An 18,258-nucleotide genomic window follows, 5' to 3' on the forward strand; every position below is an offset into this window, starting at 1 on the left:
TGCGCAAACATTAGCAACAGTTTATACTTTTCTATTTTTTGCACACTGATCTCTATTTACATGGATATGTACATCGGTAGTTTTGTCACACACGGAAGTACTTTTCACCTGGGTACAAGCAGTATTTTGTGATGATGTCCTGTAATCATATTTCGCTTTTTTTCTTATCTTTTTAGTTGCAAATTAAAATTTTACCTCTTTGGATAAGAATGATTAAAACCGTGATCACGATTACCGTAAGCTGGCCAACACTTTACCCTTAAACGAAGTTTTGGTTTAAACCTTTGCTCGGTGGTTTGTGTTTGCGTAACAAACTACTAGCGTTTGATGGAACTCCGCTAAAACACGCATGTAAAAACTACTTGAGTTAGGCTTATTTTTACAGTTAGGCTCACTCCTACATTTATGTTCTAGAACTAAGTGCATTAGTTGCCATTATGGAATGTTTGATTCGAACTATTCTGCGAAGCTTCAGTTCCTTTGATAACTTTCCCTTTCATGTTAATAAAATCCAATCGAGATTTTTTGCTGTCTGAAACAACCACTGCATGAATAAACGTAGAGTTTAAGTAACGAAATACTCCGAATACAGTACGTAAGAGTATAAGAACACGGATTGAAAATATAAATATCCTCTTCACATAAAACAATAACTTTCAAAACCTTTGAAGAAAAATAGCAAATAACAGTCACAAAATACATAAAAATCGTTGTTTCCCAGACTTGTGTTAACATAAGGTAGTTCCATATACAGGTAAATGTTGTTTACTAATATTGTGACTACCGATAGGAAATAATTTGCAATGGTTCTAGAACCATCTTTAACCCTGGTGTGCAGCTAAAGGTAAAATTAAAAAAGCAATACTGGATTCAAACATACAAAAATCGGCCGTTTCGCGTCAACACATAAAATTCGTCAAAACACGGTAGGTGTAAATACTTGAGTCACCGGGGGACAACAGGTACGAGTGCTTATACTCTTTAACGACACCATGCGGAAATTACCCGCTTCTCATTGTGTAACCAAATTACTTTTGGTCGTAATTTTAAAGGAGTACCTTTAGGTGTGTTTCAGTAACAGAAATTGTGTGCGTAAGGACGCACGGTCATGCATTGTCAACCAGCAGAATAAAAAAAAACACAAACATTTTGAAAAAACAGCAAAGAAATATTATTTTGTTGCTAAACGGGCACCAGTTCTCTGCTGGTCGTGTCGTCTTCCTTTTCGTTCTGAGCTGTGACTCCCAATATTTCTTCGATGTCGTTCATCGCCGCTTTGAAGTTGGTTTTTCCCTGCATGTTGGGAGCCGATATTTCCTGGTGAATAATCGACAGATTCCGTGCGAAAGCCGCGAGCGCTCCAGGAAGATCGTCACCTACAGACCTGTGTGACGTAATAAACAGTTACAAAGTCAATGTGACGAAGACAAAGAAAAGTGTTGACAATGTTTATTTTCAAATCCTAAAAACAACCAAACACAAATTTCTTGCGCAGGTGCCGATAACTACAAAATAAGACGCAGTTTTCAAAATTTATATTTTACATCTTATACAAAAACAAGCAGCACCAGCCTTAAATAGTTTATAGTTTATGGGAGAAAAATATTTCCACTCACAACATTCCAAACTCCTCGCGTTTGGACGAATCAACCAGTGTGAAAACTGTCCCTTGTCGTTCCTTGATATCAAAGCCAATCCCATGAGCGCGACACATCTGTACGAAACGAAAAAATAGAACGTGAAACAACGAAACAGTATTTTGTTGAGATAGTTTGTTGATTTGCCGGAAACCAGCTTACCTGGAAAAAGACACTGTAGTGGACAACGGCCATGTTGCTGTGGATGAGGTTTGTGCTCAACACGCAATACCGGTTAAGATTGACCGGAGTCTGCTGTCAAACAAAAGAATTACAATGGCAACGAAACATCTGAGCATAATTACACTACATTTGGATGAGTTAATAATTGGCAGCAAACACGCAATGCTTCAGTCACGATGTAACACAACACAGTGGAAGTTTACGCCTATTCTTCCGTCACCTCTTTGGCGTCTTCCTTCTTCCTAAATCTGCCCTCTTTCTTTTTCGGAGGAGGTGGAACGGTAAAGCGACATCTAGCGGCGTCCAGGTCTCCACCGGTTACAAAAAGCATGAGTTGCGTCATCGCCATTTGGTCGCTACAATGAATACAGAAAAGTTGTACATGTTTCGAAGAATACGAAATGCTCTTCAAACTGTCTTGAAGACGTTTGGCATGGAAGATGATATATGTTACCATTCTCCATTGCATGGGACCTGTTTCATGACAAAATCGAAATCCTTATGCGTTTAAAATTATTCCAATACGCACCTGTAGCCCAAGGTAAGGTCGGTCGCCCACAAACTCTGTTGCATCGATATGGGGTCAATGAAAGTGACGTAATCGATCGAGAAGTGACCAATAACCCCACGCGCCCGACACGCTTCACCGATCCGCAAGCTGACGTCAAATAGCTGGACTGGATCCACAGAAGCCTGGAAGAAAGTGCAGGTATACATTTATCCTGCTGTAACTCTTTGAATAAGCATCAGAATTGCCAAATCGTCTTATGGGCAGCAAAGATTTGGTATCTGATGTTTTCCACAAGTTATTCGAGAAAAAACCTCAAAGTCATTTGTCATTTGTTTTCACTGTTTTTTTTTTTGACCGCACCGGGATTTGAACCCAGGATATCCTGGGCACGAATACCGATCAGGTTTTCTTCTTGGTATATTGAAGCTTGACCAATGCTTCCAATCACCCGCCCTTTACTGTTATTTTGCTAATACCAAGATAATTTTACCACCAACAAAGCGACACCCAACGGAAGATCCAACACGACCGTCAGGACGATTAAGAAAAAAACAACACTATACCCGTGCTGTGTACAACAAACACGGAAAAACTAACACCTAAGCTGTGAACCCAATTTAGAGGAAAAGTGACGAACACAGAAATGTCGAAATATTTAAAGATGAAGGTCTAACCTGTGGTATGGAGGTGCCCCAGCATTTAAGGGGATTCTCAGCGTGAATCTGGTCCCCACATGACGTCATTTGAACGGTCCCCGTGGGGTCGATCAACATGTCCACCGTTAAACACGTGACACTCTCTGAAGGGGGGTACGCTTCAATGATTCCTCCCTGTGCGATTGAAAAATCATTTTAGAAACCATTGCTTTTTCGTCAAAACCTTTTGAGGTCATGTACAGCCACGAACAGTAACCTTACCAGATAAAATAAATACGTACAATTTAAATGATTGCATTAATCTTTACAGGGCGCCGAGTTCAATCGCTCACCTGGCTGAGAAAAGCGTCAAGAAAATCGACCCACTTCGGAAATGCGTCACGGTTTGCTGGTTTTGCAAAGTTGTCCAACACCTCCGGTAGTTGGAAAAGAACTTTGGTGCAAGCCGCGTCCTAAAATAATATTTGATATGCATCCTCGACCCAAAATAAACAAAAATATTCAATTTCCATTCAATTTGATGATAGCAGCGTACTTCACAATGCAACCGATATGTAATATACCTGTGCCCATTTCTTCTTCCACTTTTCACCGTACCTCACGCTCTCTCGCACCATCCAGTGGTAGCAGGGCAGGTGTCTACAAGAAAAGACGTTTTATTGAAATAATTCCAGGGGCGGCATGATGAGAAGTTCCTCGTTCGTTAAACTACCGAGCTCGCTAAAACAGACATTAGCGAGGCGTGTACGAGCGAGGACCTCGGTACGGAAAATGGTATGCCGAGCACATCTCGTTAGGACCTCGTACAAAGGCGCAAAGAAAACGAGAGAATGCGTCACTTTTCAGGAGAAAGGGACCTTTGCGTCGCATTAAGTCCCATGTTTCTGAATGCGAGTTGCGTAATTTGCCATATATTGCGCATATGCGGTATAGAATATTGAATTTACCCCACATTTTTTTGTTCGTTTACATTATTTAGGTAAGTTTACGATAATATGAGACCGAAATCACAAATCAAATTGTTGCTGTTTTAGGCTTTAACAGTTGAGCAAATATCTCAACATTGTACTGATCAATCTCATTTTTAATTGTTGTAAAAATTTTTAAATTAAATTACAATTTTACCACACATTGCGATTTATTTAAATCATTTACACGCCGGAAACGGACAACAGGTATTAAAATATTCATAGTCTCCCGATTAATATTGTCAAAATTTTTAAAAATGCACAAGTAGAGAAATATCGTCAGAAACTTTACAATTGGCTATATTGTATTTACATAAACGTTATGAAAAACAACCCATGCAAAATTGACACTAATATATACTCGAATGGTGTGGTTCTCTCGATCGTTTTCACAACGATGATTATTTTTGTAAAAATATGTTGTTTTGCTGTTAAATACCCTATATTTTAAAGCTTTTGCAAATCTTCACAAAAATATCAAAACATACTGATATTGCAAATGCAGGCAAGCAAAATTAAACTATTACCCCTAAGTGAAACATATTTCATGAACACTTAGTTATTTTTGGCCTATTTTTATAACAAGTAATTGCAAAATATGCTGCCAAAATGCAGTTTTTCGACAAAAATGAGTTTAGCGAGTGGTCTGAGATCCTCGTTAGTTAGCGAGGAACTTAACGCGAATCGTATAGCGAGAACACGGCTCGTCATACTAAAAGTTGCGTTAGCGAGGTTTTGCGTCAATAGCGAGCTCGCTAAACTTAGCGAGGTGTGCTCATCATGCCGCCCCAGAACACTGTACTTCAATATGCCTTAATCGTATAGGGTATTTCCCCTAACTTGACCCTCAAGAGCAGGTGACGATATTTGTAGCACAGCGAAAAATAATATCATGTAACATTATATTAACCGTAACTTTGTTAACTTTTTAGACAATCGCAAATAAATTTGGAAATACTTAATATTAAACGAAAGGGCAAAACGGAATGTAATGCGGGACACAAAACGAGACATGGCGGGCCGTATTTGGTCCTTAGACCGCCAATTTGACATCCCCGCTATAGACATACTTGTCAACGTCGATGTAGGCGATGCACCGTCCATCGAAGCCCGCATCCACTTTAAGCAGCCACTTCCTCACATGGGGGTGTTCGCACACAAGCTGCGCTAGAGATTCGTGAAGTTGCTGGGCGGAGTAGACGTCGTGCTCACCCGGTGGCGCTGTTACGTCGGCAGCGGCAAATACTCGCTTGGAGCCAGACTTGCTGCTGTACAGGTGGCAGATCTGTGAATACATGAATTACAAGAACAGGTAGGTTTAAATTTAGCATTTAACCTGGCATAAATATTCTTTTCACTATATTTAACGCATTAGTGATAGTAAATATCAATTATGACATGTATTGCTTTTATGCATGTTGCTTATTTCAGTATCAGTGTGATTCATAACAAACTTGATCACAACTATTATTGGAATGATTCAGTTAACATATCTGTCTAAATATTACGAGGCATATCGCTTTTTCTGAATTACTCGACAGTATATGTTACTTTTCCCAGGCTGCGTGCTTGTGTACACACAAAATAATGATGAAAAGTCTCAACAAACCTCACAGTTTGACAAAACAACCGCAAAAATCTTTCGTATTCGAACATACTTAAGGTCAGTGGTTCAAACGTTAATCTTACACTGACAAAAAAATGCCTAATTCCGAACATCGTATACCTCGGGTTCACATCCGAAAACAGGTATGTTGAGAGCATCAGCAACGGCCAGGTCATCCCTGTGCATCACTCCTGGGAGGTAGTAAGCATCCCTTCCTCCGATGAGTTTGCGGATGCGAGAGAGAGCGGCGGGACTGTATTTGAGGTGGGACGAGAGACACATGTGGTGAGTCTAAGAAAAAAGGCGATAGTTTTCAATAAATACAAATTTAAATCAAAATAAAACTAGAAGACACATTTTAAACTGATCCTCAATTAAAATTCAACCAAAATCGTTCAAAAATTTATAATTTGTCATATACATTTGAAACTTACTGGAAACTTGTTGAGAGCTTCGGGCACTACCATGGTGAAACGGTCGGATAAATCGCCGATGCATTCGGGGTCAGCGGCTTCCACAGCCGATTTGAGACCGAGCAACTTACAGTAATATTGCTTCAATTCTTCCATCACCTCAATCGGACACACGTATATGACGTCAACATTAGGATCTGTGATGTAACAAAGCAGATGTTCAGACGATTTATTTCCCCGTTATGCTTTAGGTATCAGCATGTACTACAATAGTTGGCGAATAAACGAGGCAATTTATATTTTCAAACCGGATGGAACTGACTCTTAACCATTGATTTGCTTTTCATGTATCTTAACAAGAAATACATTCAACACAAAAGGAATTAAGTCGATGGATTTTGTCTAATTCAAATTGCATAACGTGTTTGTTTCTTTAAAACCCGCAAGGCCGCTATCGTATTTATGTCACCTTTTAAATCGCAGAGTCTCGCGATTTGCGCGTTCTGTTTTCGGTCAAAGCCGGTCAGTGCAAACCGCAGGTTATTCTGGTAACCCAACGACGGAACGTGGACGATGACACGACGAGAAGTTTGGATTCGCTTCCAATCAACAGCCAAAGTCTGTAAACAGATTAATGGCGATGTTAACATAATAAACAGGAAGGCTTCTGAAGCCATGCAACAGCAAAATGGTAACAGCAAGTTGTCACCTTAGCGCGTGCTCTGAAGTTTTCCAGGTGCTTCCTCCTGATCTCCCGGAGGTGTTTCCTCATCCTCGACATCCGGACGTGCATGATCCACGAGATGGCGATAACACCCGCAGCCCACCTGGAATGCATGGAATTTAGGATTTTTGTCATATTTTTTTTCTGTTTCAACCCAAATATCGTATTATTAAAGCCGAAAAAAACAATGTGAAAAAGATATCAGCGAAACGTACAATTTTAAAACTCGAGGACAAAGTAAGTGAAAGGTGTTTAAAACCACACATGAGCAAAAATGTCGGTACAAAACAGGTGCTAATCGGAAAAATTTTGATTTGTTTACCTTTGCTTTCTGTATTGAAGATATGCTTTGCGGTCTCTGTACCGCCTCCACGTGGCCTGAATCTTGGCGGCCGCTACGTGGCGCCCGTCGATTGCCTGGTAACGCTGACCTGGTGCATTGATGATTTTCATGACATCGTCCAAGTTCTCAAGAACCCCCAAGATTTCATCTCTGCTTGGAATTTGCTCCATTTCATATTGTGACGAGAGTTCGGCCAACCTGGATCAATATAACTTTATATTTCGAAAAGTTGTATCGGAAAAAAAACAGAAGTCATTGTCGTTAGGATCGTGTTTGTGGTACTGACGATGACTAATTGTAGGTGAAATATATAAGTATATCAGAAAAATCACGATCATAACGACAAGTGACTTAGGTTTTTTTCTTATATAACTTCAAGTCTTGAAGACTGTTTAGTCTAATGCTTTATCAAAGAGTTCTACCTGTTTGTAAGTTGTAGGTTTAAAGGAGTAAATGTTTTGTGAATTAAATTTTATTCATGACAATAACTCTTTGACAGCAAAACAACGAAAAAATCTCACTTGTCTCCATTCACGTGAGCCAGAGGCACCGAGAATTGCCGCAGGAGTTTCTGGAGGACGGCGAGCGTCGAGACGATGGTTCCCCACTGCAAGAGGTAACGCTGATTGAATGAAGAGAACTCGGGATCGCCAATGGGAGGGACTTCCCCGGTGTGGAGAAAAAAGCTGTAGTTCTTGCTCGCCGCTACCACTTGGTGCTGCTCGTCCTCCTTTTGCGCCGGCGTCACGGGAGGGGGCTAAAGAGAGGGTTGTAAACTATTTTGAAAGCTTGTTGCGACGACAACAGCTTATGTGGAGCAACGAATATGCAATGATTTTGCTTGAATAATGTGACGAAAAATTAAAAAAAAACTTTTAGGTTCTAGGACTTAATTTTGAAGAATAAATGTCTATGCGACAGCTGATGGGTAACCTACACGTTAATGATAATAAACATGATTTAATGATATTTTATAGTGCATATATATCAACTTAATGCAGTCAACAGGCCCAAGCACCAACTCAATGGTAATCACTTTAGTTGGAAAAACATTTAATTTTTATGATAGAGTAGAAAATCTCTCTACCCACCAACGGCTGAAGAGGAGCGTTGAAAAGCCTGATGGGAAGGGGAGATTTGGTGGAGGATGCGATTGACTTCCTTCTGCTTGCTGGAGATTGGATGAGGACGGATCGAAGTTGGGGGGACCTGGTATCTGTATTTTTTTTTAAATGACATCGGTTATAATTGGATTTATAATCTACTCGAAAATGTCCCAATGGCCAAATCACTTCGGATTTAAATGGTTTCAGTTAAATTAATGAACGAGTTAGCGAAAATGTTTACAAGAGATTGAACCTCAAAAGGTTTATTATTATTTCACATGGGCAAGAATTGATGTCTGGATCAAAGGAGGCCTGCTATCAAGTTCGTCTTTATAACAATCACTTAATACAGTGTTTCTTAACCTTTTTTGGATCACGTACCCCTAAAACATTCTTTGAAAAGCTGTGGACCCCTTTGCAAGAAACACATTGCAAACGTCGAAATTAGGTTTTAATCAACATAGTGATGGTCGAAACACTAGCACGCACGTACAACAGTAGCCTTTCACATATACTACAATGCCAGACTTGCAATAGTAGAGTAGCCATTATGCATTATTGCATCACTAAGGCGGTTTCGCAATTGCTCAAACTATGCGAGGTGCATGTTTGGCTGCCGTTGTGGCCTGCTGATGAAGTGGAAACGTGGACAGAGGAAAATACGTGGATTTTCGGAATATTTGTATTTCGTTTCATGGACCCCTTAATGCATTTTCCTGGACCCCTTAGGGGTTCATGGACCCCAGGTTAAGAACCCCTGACTTTATAGAACAACCTTATACGTGTATATAATTAACAACAAAAACACAATGCTACATTTTACGAATTTATATTTCAACAAACTTCAAATCACTTTACAAGACGACAGTTTACCTGCAGACCGGGCAATAGAGTAGTTGGCACTGGATGGTGGTATGGAGGCGCTCATTGCGTCATCCGACGTCCCCAATCTTTGTGACGTCATGGTTTCACTTGGACGGCGGTCATGGGTGATGTCTAGCTTCACGGATGCCATGTAGTGGCTTCCCTCTGAAAACATACAAAAAGGTTAATGTAGTTGAAGTAAATAAAAATTGTAGCATCACAACCTAGTGCATCTACAATGTTCCAACTCTTACAAAATATAGACGTTATACACAACGCTTTAACATTGATAAAGAAAGCAAAACGATCAAAAAACAAGAACAACTTGTAACTTTAATAGTTGTGTAGCACTCACAACGCAGAGACAAACCAAGAAAACTGCCACACTTTGACCAACGTTAACCAAATATTTGCAATTCTGACAGTTCGATGGAACCCTGGAAAAAAGCTATCAAATATTTCGTATTTGTATCCACTACGTACCTCCACGAGCACTGCTGTCAGACTGCAGTTGCTTTCTGGTTGCCATCTCCGGGTTGTGCAACAGTGCCCTCTTGTGATGAACGGGCGAAGGGTCGAGAGTTAGTTCTGCGGCCGGTGGGATGAGGCCCCTCTCGATCAAACTTAGAATACCTTTCTTTGCATCCTGTAAGACGTACAATAAAGAATAGTTTTTGTGATCTGCATACAGATGGCCACTGTTTTAATCTATAAGGTCTCGTCAGTGCAGCTTGGTGTGACTGTGGGCGATCCTGTAAGCCAACGGCCGAACTTGTGGTGACTATCCAAGAATAATTGTTCCTAATTTCCTAATTATTTTTTCCCGTTGTGATGACAAATACCATAACGCCAAGCAAGTGACGAAAATGGACCAAAAGCGGTTCTCGAGAAGCTGACAAGCTGATCAATGTTTAAGCGACAAAAACTAGCTATCCTCTAAGTATAAAGAGACTGGCCCATATTGCTATTAACCTGTCATGTTTAAAAAAGACGTTTCGGCAAAAACTTGTGCCATCATCAGTTTGAATGACGCGATTGGTGTAGCTCCATGATTATAAGGAGCTGTCGAGACCGATGTCACGGACATGACAGTGTTAATAGCAATATGGGCAAGTCTCTTTATACTTAGAATTATGAGAAAACACGTGAGTTGTGTTCCTAGATATCCTCTGTCAAAATAATTTAAAAATAACTTAACCCCATTAATCTATTACATTGCATTTTTAGGCCCTCGTATGTTTCAAAAGCATTTCTAATTGCGCAGTTTCTTCTTGGTTGTAGTTTCTTTCATTTTGGAAATCTCAGTATTACGATACTCTTGGGATAGGACAACCTGTTATAAGCATTACCTTTTCTTGGATGGCAGGGGGTGCAAGTGCAGGGTCGATTCTGTTTTGTCGAGGCAACACTGATAAAGGCTCAATAGTTGACCCCCTTGTTAAGGCTTGGTTGGTCATCTAAGCAAAAATAAAACTGTATTATCAATGTACTTTGAAAAGCAGTGATAGCAATATGTTTTAAAGCTATCTCAGTTAGAAAAACCACCTACATTTTTGCTAATATCCATTTTTAAATTTGACTATAAACGTTTGTTATTCAATTCTCAAACTTTTTTCTATTGCTACTGAAAACGCATATGAATTAATGGAATTGAACCTTGGCTTGTCGTGGTGGTTTGACTATTGGAAGAGTAAATCCATAGTTTTGATTCAAAGCAAATCGGTTGTTGAGGTTTTCTGGGTTGAGAAGGGCCTTCATGGTCAGATCTCTGTGGAACTGTCATAATTGGAAATAAGATAGCGAACTGTTGGCAATAAAATCAGTTTGTTGAAGTTGCAGTGCACAGCATTAAGTGCTGGCATTTTATTCTACATGCATGCCACATCAACTGCTATGCAACAAGGGAATTTATTGTGACTGCCTCTGCCTTGTGTCCCTCCAACAGCACTTGGCAAGAATAAAACTGTGCATATAATCTGAAAGACCGAGATCATTCACAATCGAAGGAGGTCAGACTTTAGGAATGCGCTGATCATTGCCAAGTAATGTTTATTATCCAAGCCTGTTTTATGATGACACATTTATGGGCATACCTCAATCATATCAAAGCACTCCATATCTTCTGAATCTTCAAACTGAAAACATCATTACATCTAACTTTTAATTAGCACACTTCTGTTTTCTGGAAACACTAGCTGGTATTATCGATAACTACTTTTGCTGGTTGACAAGTTGCTAAACTGAGTGAAAGCCTGGCCTGAGATATGCACTTAAATATTCATGAGCTTTACTTACCCAAAACTTTAAAAATGTCCAACACCTTGCCTGAACCCTAAAACTCAATGTTCTATGGGTAAAACTTTTAGTTTGTCTACCAGCTAACAAATAGGCAATTTTCCACAACTAGAATTTAGTGCAAGCTGTAAAGTTATGAATTTTTTTCTAGTTTGTAACGTATATACATAAATTAATTTTAATAATCTTTAACTTGTAAAAACCTATTTATCAATAGTTTTTGTATGCCAATTTACGTTTTGTCCAGGTGAGTCATGATACACAGAGGCATGCAACATTGGACGACCATCATACATGTCCACTTGGTGGTGTTGTGGAACATAATGTCTGCTACTTTGTCTCGAACCATCTCCTAGTGTTGGCAAGGTGGTCACCTGGTTGTTCATAACACTCACAACCATTTCCTTATTTTGCTGAAAACCAAATGAAATACGTTTATTGTAATTATAATGCAAAAACAAATCCATCAACAGGCATATGGGAATTTAGTGGTTACCCCTACAATAAATCAATATATAAGTTGGTAATTCACTGCAAAAGCTGATTTACATTTTTTGTGTGCAAATGACTTAAAAAAAGCATTTAGAAAGCCTTTTATACTAAATATTCTTTTAGCGATGTCTGTCTATGTTTATTCTAGGTGTTACATAATCCAAAAAATACCAAATAATACTGTGCTTTTGTATATGATAAAATACACTTAATACACAGGTTGGGTTCAATACTTTATAGTTTATCATAGATGAGTACAAAAAAACAACCTTTATTCCATTCTCGGTTCTTGACAATGCATCATCCAATGCACGAAGATCAATCTGACTTCCAGGTCCAGCAAGTTTGAGCGATGTTACTTGCTCTTTTAGCTGCTGCAAATCCTCTTGAACCTGGATTAATGCAAATGAAAAGGAATATTATTACTAAAAATTACACTTCACGAAGGAAGATGGAACCATCAAAAAGTTCACAGAAAATAGAGACTTGTATGTTGAGTTTGCACAGGGATAAATGTCTTGTGCGGAAAAGCTGCTGACAAACTTAATTTGCGGTCTTAACTTAAGTAAATGTGAATTCAAATCACAGAATTGTGTCAGTCAATATAAACCTACCTTTACTAAAATGTGTCCGACATTTTCCGGCCTCCGTTCCACGTCAGCCATGGTAAGTATTTTGAGATTCACTTTTACGGAAAATTAGATAACTACATAGCTTTAGGACGTGGGTTGGCCAGCCAATTTTAGGCAAATTTTGTTAACCTAGCCTTTTCATTGACACCCGGGCAATTCACACATCCCCGGATATTGAACGTTGCCATAGACAACGCTTCCGTATGCGTGCGAAACAACCTCAAATAAAACCACTGAAGCGAATAATATTTACAACAATTTCTCTGATTAGAGCAAATAAATTTTGCTGCAGTTGAAGCAAAGATGTTTAGACGGTTTTATTCAAATACTCGAACATTCAATTTCTTTTCTTTTTCAGTAAGATGACAACCTTGAATTTTTGCGTTTACTACTAAACCTACCTATGATAGTTTTATTTGTTAAATTCAATTGAGAAATTTTATTCATACCTGGAAATGAGGGGACGCAATAACATTTTGCAATATATGATTAAAATTTTGTGAAAGCACAGCAAGAAATAAAATAGACCTTTCCCTCATGGGCTTTATTCACATCCATGTTGATCCCGGTTTTATTACGTCACAGGTGGATTTCACGTTGACAAAAGTAGTGCATCTGTCTAGTTTGGAATTTTAATAGAGAAACTTGACGACCCAAAGATGTCCATTTTACAGAAAATTCAGGAGATTGAGTCTGAGGTTGGTTATGGTTTACGTTTTTGTTGTGTGCTAATGGTGTTTTCTTGCCCAAAATTGCTGAAATTTCATTGCCAAACAATTTTTTTAACAAGACCCGAAATTTACATGCTGTTTGGCATGATTCTAAGGCAATTGTTCTTTGAAGTGATGTGTACCTGTAGCCTACGTAATATACATATTTTATTGTCATAAAGATGGCGAGGACCCAGAAGAACAAAGCAACTGCTGGACACTTGGGGTTACTCAAAGCCCGCTTAGCAAAGTTACGTCGAGAATTAATCACTCCCAAAGGAGGTGGTGGCGGTGGCACTGGAGAAGGTAAAACAAAATCTTTTATTTTTATATATTTTTTATAATTGTGCCTAAATGTGAAATGAATCTTCTGCATATATAAGTATAGGCCTAATAGTTTTCATTTAATTCCCTTTTAATTTAGTTTTGTTTATGTTTTGCAATATCAGGCTTTAGACAACCTTACTACATTTCTTTAGAAAGCTACAAAGTTTCTGATACATGTGTTTTGTTGATTGATGCAAATTTGTATGTAAAACATACAGGTTTTGATGTTGCCAAGACTGGTGATGCTAGGATTGGTTTTGTGGGTTTTCCATCGGTTGGGAAGTCGACTTTGCTGAGCAACCTTGCTGGAGTTTACAGTGAAGTTGCATCTTATGAGTTCACTACACTTACAACTGTACCAGGTGTTATTAAATACAAAGGTATGTAAAAAGATATTAATTAAATTAAAAGTTTTTTATCGAACTGCTAAATAAAATCTTGACTTTTTCTAGACCAGATTATACCAGACAATAGTCCCTGCTATATCTATCACATATATACTTGTAATTTTTGAAGGTGCTAAAATCCAACTTCTTGATCTACCTGGAATTATTGAGGGGGCAAAAGATGGCAAAGGCCGGGGTAAACAGGTTATTGCAGGTAAACTAACCATGCAGCTCAACACAGCAGGAATAGATTTATAAAAAAGACTCCTAATATTTCAGTGGCGAGAACATGCAGCTTGATCTTTATTGTGTTGGATGTTCTGAAGCCGCTCGGTGATAAGCGTTTGATAGAAAAAGAACTTGAAGGGTTTGGAATCAGACTCAACAAGAAACCTCCCAACATTCATTATAAGATGAAAGAGAAAGGAGGCGTCAATTTCCAAGCTATGGTGAGTACCTGAAAATTTAAACCACAGCAGTTTGTTGCAAGTATTTTAAGTGGATTATCTTATGACAATATATCAAAATATGATCTGGCATTGGATAATTTGAAATAAGCATATATAAACTATTGCCAAAGTGGCCTATAATGTTTCACAAAAAAATATGCCAGTGCTGTATAATTTAGAATTTATTCATTTTTAGTATTTAGTCAAGTTTGCTTCAAAACAAGATTTAAAGATTTTGTTATTTTGTGTTAAGGTTGCACAAAGTGAATTGGATGCGGATTTGGCGAAGAAAATTTTATCTGAATACAGAATCCACAATGCAGACGTGATCTTGAAGGAAGACTGCAGTTCTGACGATCTTATTGATGTTATAGAAGGAAACAGAGTCTATGTTCCCTGCATTTACATTCTTAACAAGATTGACCAGGTTTGAAAACATTTCTTGTCAACATTTTCAATTCCATACTGTCATAATAAAAGTTTTGAATTTACATTTTGTATTGGACATGCTTGTTATTTTGTAAAAATATGTCAACTGTATAACTGAATTTCGTATCCAGATATCGATAGAGGAGCTTGATATTATTTACAAAGTTCCTCATTGTGTTCCAATATCTGCTCACCACAAATGGAATTTTGATGACCTACTGGAGATGATGTGGGATTACCTTAAACTGATCAGAATGTAAGTACGTAAACACAGTGACCAGTTCGTCCCTGAGTAAACTTGTTTTCTTATACTCAAATTCTAAAGATGTTTCTGACTGATGTGGCTGACTTATTTGTTTGTGTTAACTTGTATTGCTTTAATGAATGTATTTGTAGTTTTGGTCAAAAAACTTCACTGAATCTAATCAACTAAAACCCAAAAGCTACGTAAGTTGTGTTGATTTATTGCAGATACACGAAACCTAAAGGACAGCTTCCCGATTACGAAGCCCCCGTTGTTCTTTCATCAGTTAACTGCAGAGTAGAAGATTTTTGCAACAAACTGCACAGAACTTTATTAAAAGAATTTAAACAGTAAGCCCATAAAATCTCAAGGTGTTTAAAATAAGATATATACAAATATATTTTGCTTACGTTTAGGCATGGCCATTGGCCATTGTCAGCCCATAGCGTAATGAACGGTTAATAATTCCTTCCTGTTTCTCTCTTCAGCGCTATCGTGTGGGGTTCTTCAGTAAAATATAATCCACAGAGTGTCGGCAAAGATCACCTTTTGATGGACGAAGACGTCGTACAAATTGTCAAAAGGTGCGTTGGTTTTAGCCTGTAATGTCCAGGCGTCCTTAATCTTTATGCACAGATGCAACTGTCTTTTCCTTGTGTCTTCGATTAAGCATAAATGACAACGAAAGCTTTTTGTCTGTTGCAGGGTCTAGCGGTTTTGCAAGAGCTGCCTTTTCTGCGTTCCTACTTTCAAAACGAATTCCTCGCGATTTGTTCATGATGACAAGCGGATGCTTCGTGGAAATAAATGTAAAGAATTTAAATCTTTCCTATCTGCAATTACGCCCATATCCAGTTCGCCCAAACATAAATTCGCACCCGCTTATCTTCTCACTTGTGACGCAAGCAGCAGAGGGAGTTCAACGTCGTATGGTTTTTGGTTGAAGAATAAACCGGCTACTTTTGCAAAGGTGTTTTAAATGTGTTGGTGCATGCGAGAGATCACTTCAGAATAAAACGTCATTTCGGCGAAACTGCACGGAACTGTGTCGTGGGTGTGGTAATGTGTACAGGTTTAGGCGAGGAAAACTCATTGTTCTTGACTGAATAGAATGATCGTCCTCAAATAATATGTTGTAACACTAAATATGGTTTCAGATAACGCAGAAATGATTTTTGTTCATCGCTAGCTTCATAGGCGTCGATTTAGGGGTGACATGTCACCCTTTACAAACAAACAAACTGGGGTGACAACGTGTGTATTGTCACCCCTGGATTTCGTTTTATTAAAAATTTATAGTCAGAAAAACCACGTACAAACTTTAAGCTATACTGCTATTTTTGTTGCCAGGCATACTAATTAATCAGAATTGCTCTTCTGGCACTTAGTTTCTAACGTGTTTATTGGAAACCAATGTTTCGTCTGCCATCCGGCGAGACTTCTTCAGGGTTATGTCAACAGTAAAGCATCACGCACATAAAACACTAAAAACGTAGGAAAAACGCAGGAAAAACACAAGGAAAAAGGAATAGATAACACTGGCACCGCTTGCATCGTCACGTGAACCAGGTGTGTAGCGGGGCGTAACATTTACAACAAGTTGTTGTATACAGCAGGAAAATATACGCATTGCTCCTTATCGTTTATGCAATTGTCGTTGTGTTTTATGCAACGACAATCCTTGTGTTTTTCCTGCGTTTTTCCTACGTTTTTAGTGTTTTATGTGCTTGATGCTTTACTGTTGACATAACCCTGAAGAAGTCTCGCCGGATGGCAGACGAAACGTTGGTTTCCAATAAACACGTTAGAAACTAAGTGCCAGAAGAGCAATTCTGATTAACTTTAAGCTAGTTTCAAAAGACCTATATTTCACTGTTACAATCTTGACAAACACAAGTGTCTCGTGGATTTACGCAGCGCAGCAGTTGTTGTAGCATAATGGTAAGAATCGGCATTGTTGCGTAATATATTTTTATGTCATTTCATGCTGACAAAATCTGCAATAGACCGAGTAAAACAAAAATGTGCCGCTTTCATCAAGGATATCCGTAATAAAAGTGTTTAAAACTTAATGCTACCACAAATTCCGTTTTAACGAAACGGAATTTGGGTCGTTTACCTATGTTTAGGATGATAAGACTTACGAAATGTTTTTTGCATGTTTATAACCTGGAAAGGTCACCCTTAATATTTTACAAGGCGTTAAAAAATCGACGCCTATGACTAGCCTGCTTTGTACCGCGCGTGCTTAGGGCTATACTCACCACAATGATTTTTGGATACTAACCATCCGCCCCTTGGTCAGATCTGATGGGGTTAAGGATTTGAAATGCTTTCGTTCGGCTATGCACAATTATACGCGGGAATTCCCACTTTGTCAAGGACACTGGGTTTGACTATAAGACGACTTTCGTTTTGTAAACCACAAGGTGAGTTGTTTTGTGAATCGTTGATCGGGTGTGGTGTTATAGCGAAAGTTACCCTTTTACTGCCTGTTAAACTTTCTACTGGTTTTCGGGAAGGTGGTGGGAGCGTACTTTTGAAAAACCACTTTCTTTTTGAAGGTTTAGGTACAGTAAACTAACTGTTAACAAACGAGTAAGTTCCAGTTGATGTGAAAGTGTGCAAGGTTTTCAATTAAAACATTTGTTCAAAAACTGCATCGTTACGCACGATTTTTTCCCAAAAAAGTGGAACGTCCTTGCTGATCTTTGGGTTAGTTAACAACCTTCCCTTTTCACGACGAAAAAACACCATAGAATTTATCTGATGAAGGAATTTGTGTCATGCACAGCCACCGGTGTGCACGACTTTACACACTGGACGCTATATGTTTTTATCGCACGTATAACGATTGTTTTCGTGTTCGTGTACAAATGTGTATGAATGTTTCAACCTATTAAGGTGCACAATAACAGCTATACAGTGCTGCATAACACCGTAACTCTACCTGGCCTGCACAACACAGTGGGTGACGTCACAGGCTGACACGTTTCCTCTGCGAAAGGAAACTGGTTCCGAATAGTTCTGTGACATAACAATACTATGTTTGTTCTGTAAACAGATGTCCTACCAATGGTACAGGGACATGCATTATTCTTGTTAGCTTGCACATTGCGTTGTTTGACTTGGAGCACGGCAGTTGACGAATTGCACTGACCTTATTTGTGACAAAGCTTAAAATAGTCGTGCTGTTGAACATTTACGAAGTCGCTTTGTCGTGAACTTGTGGGCCAACTTCAAAAATTCGTTGTGCAGGAGTTGTTATGCCGAGATGTAAAAT

General features: G+C 38.7%; 2 protein-coding genes across 3 annotated transcripts; one reads left to right on the top strand and one right to left on the bottom strand.

Moving 5' to 3' along the window:
• Nucleotides 1–616: 616 nt before the first annotated feature.
• On the bottom strand, nucleotides 617–12,586 carry LOC145897156 (IQ domain-containing protein H-like). Of its 2 annotated transcripts, none has more exons than XM_082985342.1 (23): nucleotides 12,413–12,586; nucleotides 12,068–12,190; nucleotides 11,543–11,719; nucleotides 10,668–10,787; nucleotides 10,361–10,468; nucleotides 9,495–9,657; nucleotides 9,021–9,176; nucleotides 8,133–8,257; nucleotides 7,563–7,798; nucleotides 7,021–7,239; nucleotides 6,684–6,801; nucleotides 6,444–6,594; nucleotides 5,996–6,171; nucleotides 5,682–5,852; nucleotides 5,026–5,240; nucleotides 3,551–3,626; nucleotides 3,320–3,439; nucleotides 3,006–3,161; nucleotides 2,350–2,513; nucleotides 2,041–2,176; nucleotides 1,800–1,889; nucleotides 1,617–1,714; nucleotides 617–1,384 (listed from the first exon to the last, which is right to left on the bottom strand). In XM_082985342.1, exons 1-23 carry the CDS (start codon nucleotides 12,461–12,463, stop codon nucleotides 1,183–1,185), a joined length of 3,351 nt encoding a protein of 1,116 aa, XP_082841468.1. In that variant the 5' UTR covers nucleotides 12,464–12,586; the 3' UTR covers nucleotides 617–1,182. The 2 variants fall into 2 exon arrangements, with proteins under 2 accessions (XP_082841468.1, XP_082841466.1); XM_082985340.1 differs by having other exon boundaries at nucleotides 1,800–1,892.
• Nucleotides 12,587–13,014: 428 nt separating this feature from the next.
• On the top strand, nucleotides 13,015–16,009 carry LOC145897033 (developmentally-regulated GTP-binding protein 1-like). The gene is made up of 10 exons (XM_082985190.1): nucleotides 13,015–13,128; nucleotides 13,323–13,446; nucleotides 13,686–13,847; nucleotides 13,984–14,067; nucleotides 14,133–14,302; nucleotides 14,556–14,729; nucleotides 14,863–14,987; nucleotides 15,203–15,325; nucleotides 15,464–15,559; nucleotides 15,681–16,009. The coding sequence occupies exons 1-10, from the start codon at nucleotides 13,090–13,092 to the stop codon at nucleotides 15,685–15,687; spliced, it is 1,104 nt and encodes a 367-aa protein (XP_082841316.1). The 5' UTR covers nucleotides 13,015–13,089; the 3' UTR covers nucleotides 15,688–16,009.
• Nucleotides 16,010–18,258: the final 2,249 nt, after the last annotated feature.

Source organism: Ascidia mentula, chromosome 4, assembly GCF_947561715.1.
Source record: "Ascidia mentula chromosome 4, kaAscMent1.1, whole genome shotgun sequence".
Taxonomy (NCBI): domain Eukaryota; kingdom Metazoa; phylum Chordata; class Ascidiacea; order Phlebobranchia; family Ascidiidae; genus Ascidia; species Ascidia mentula.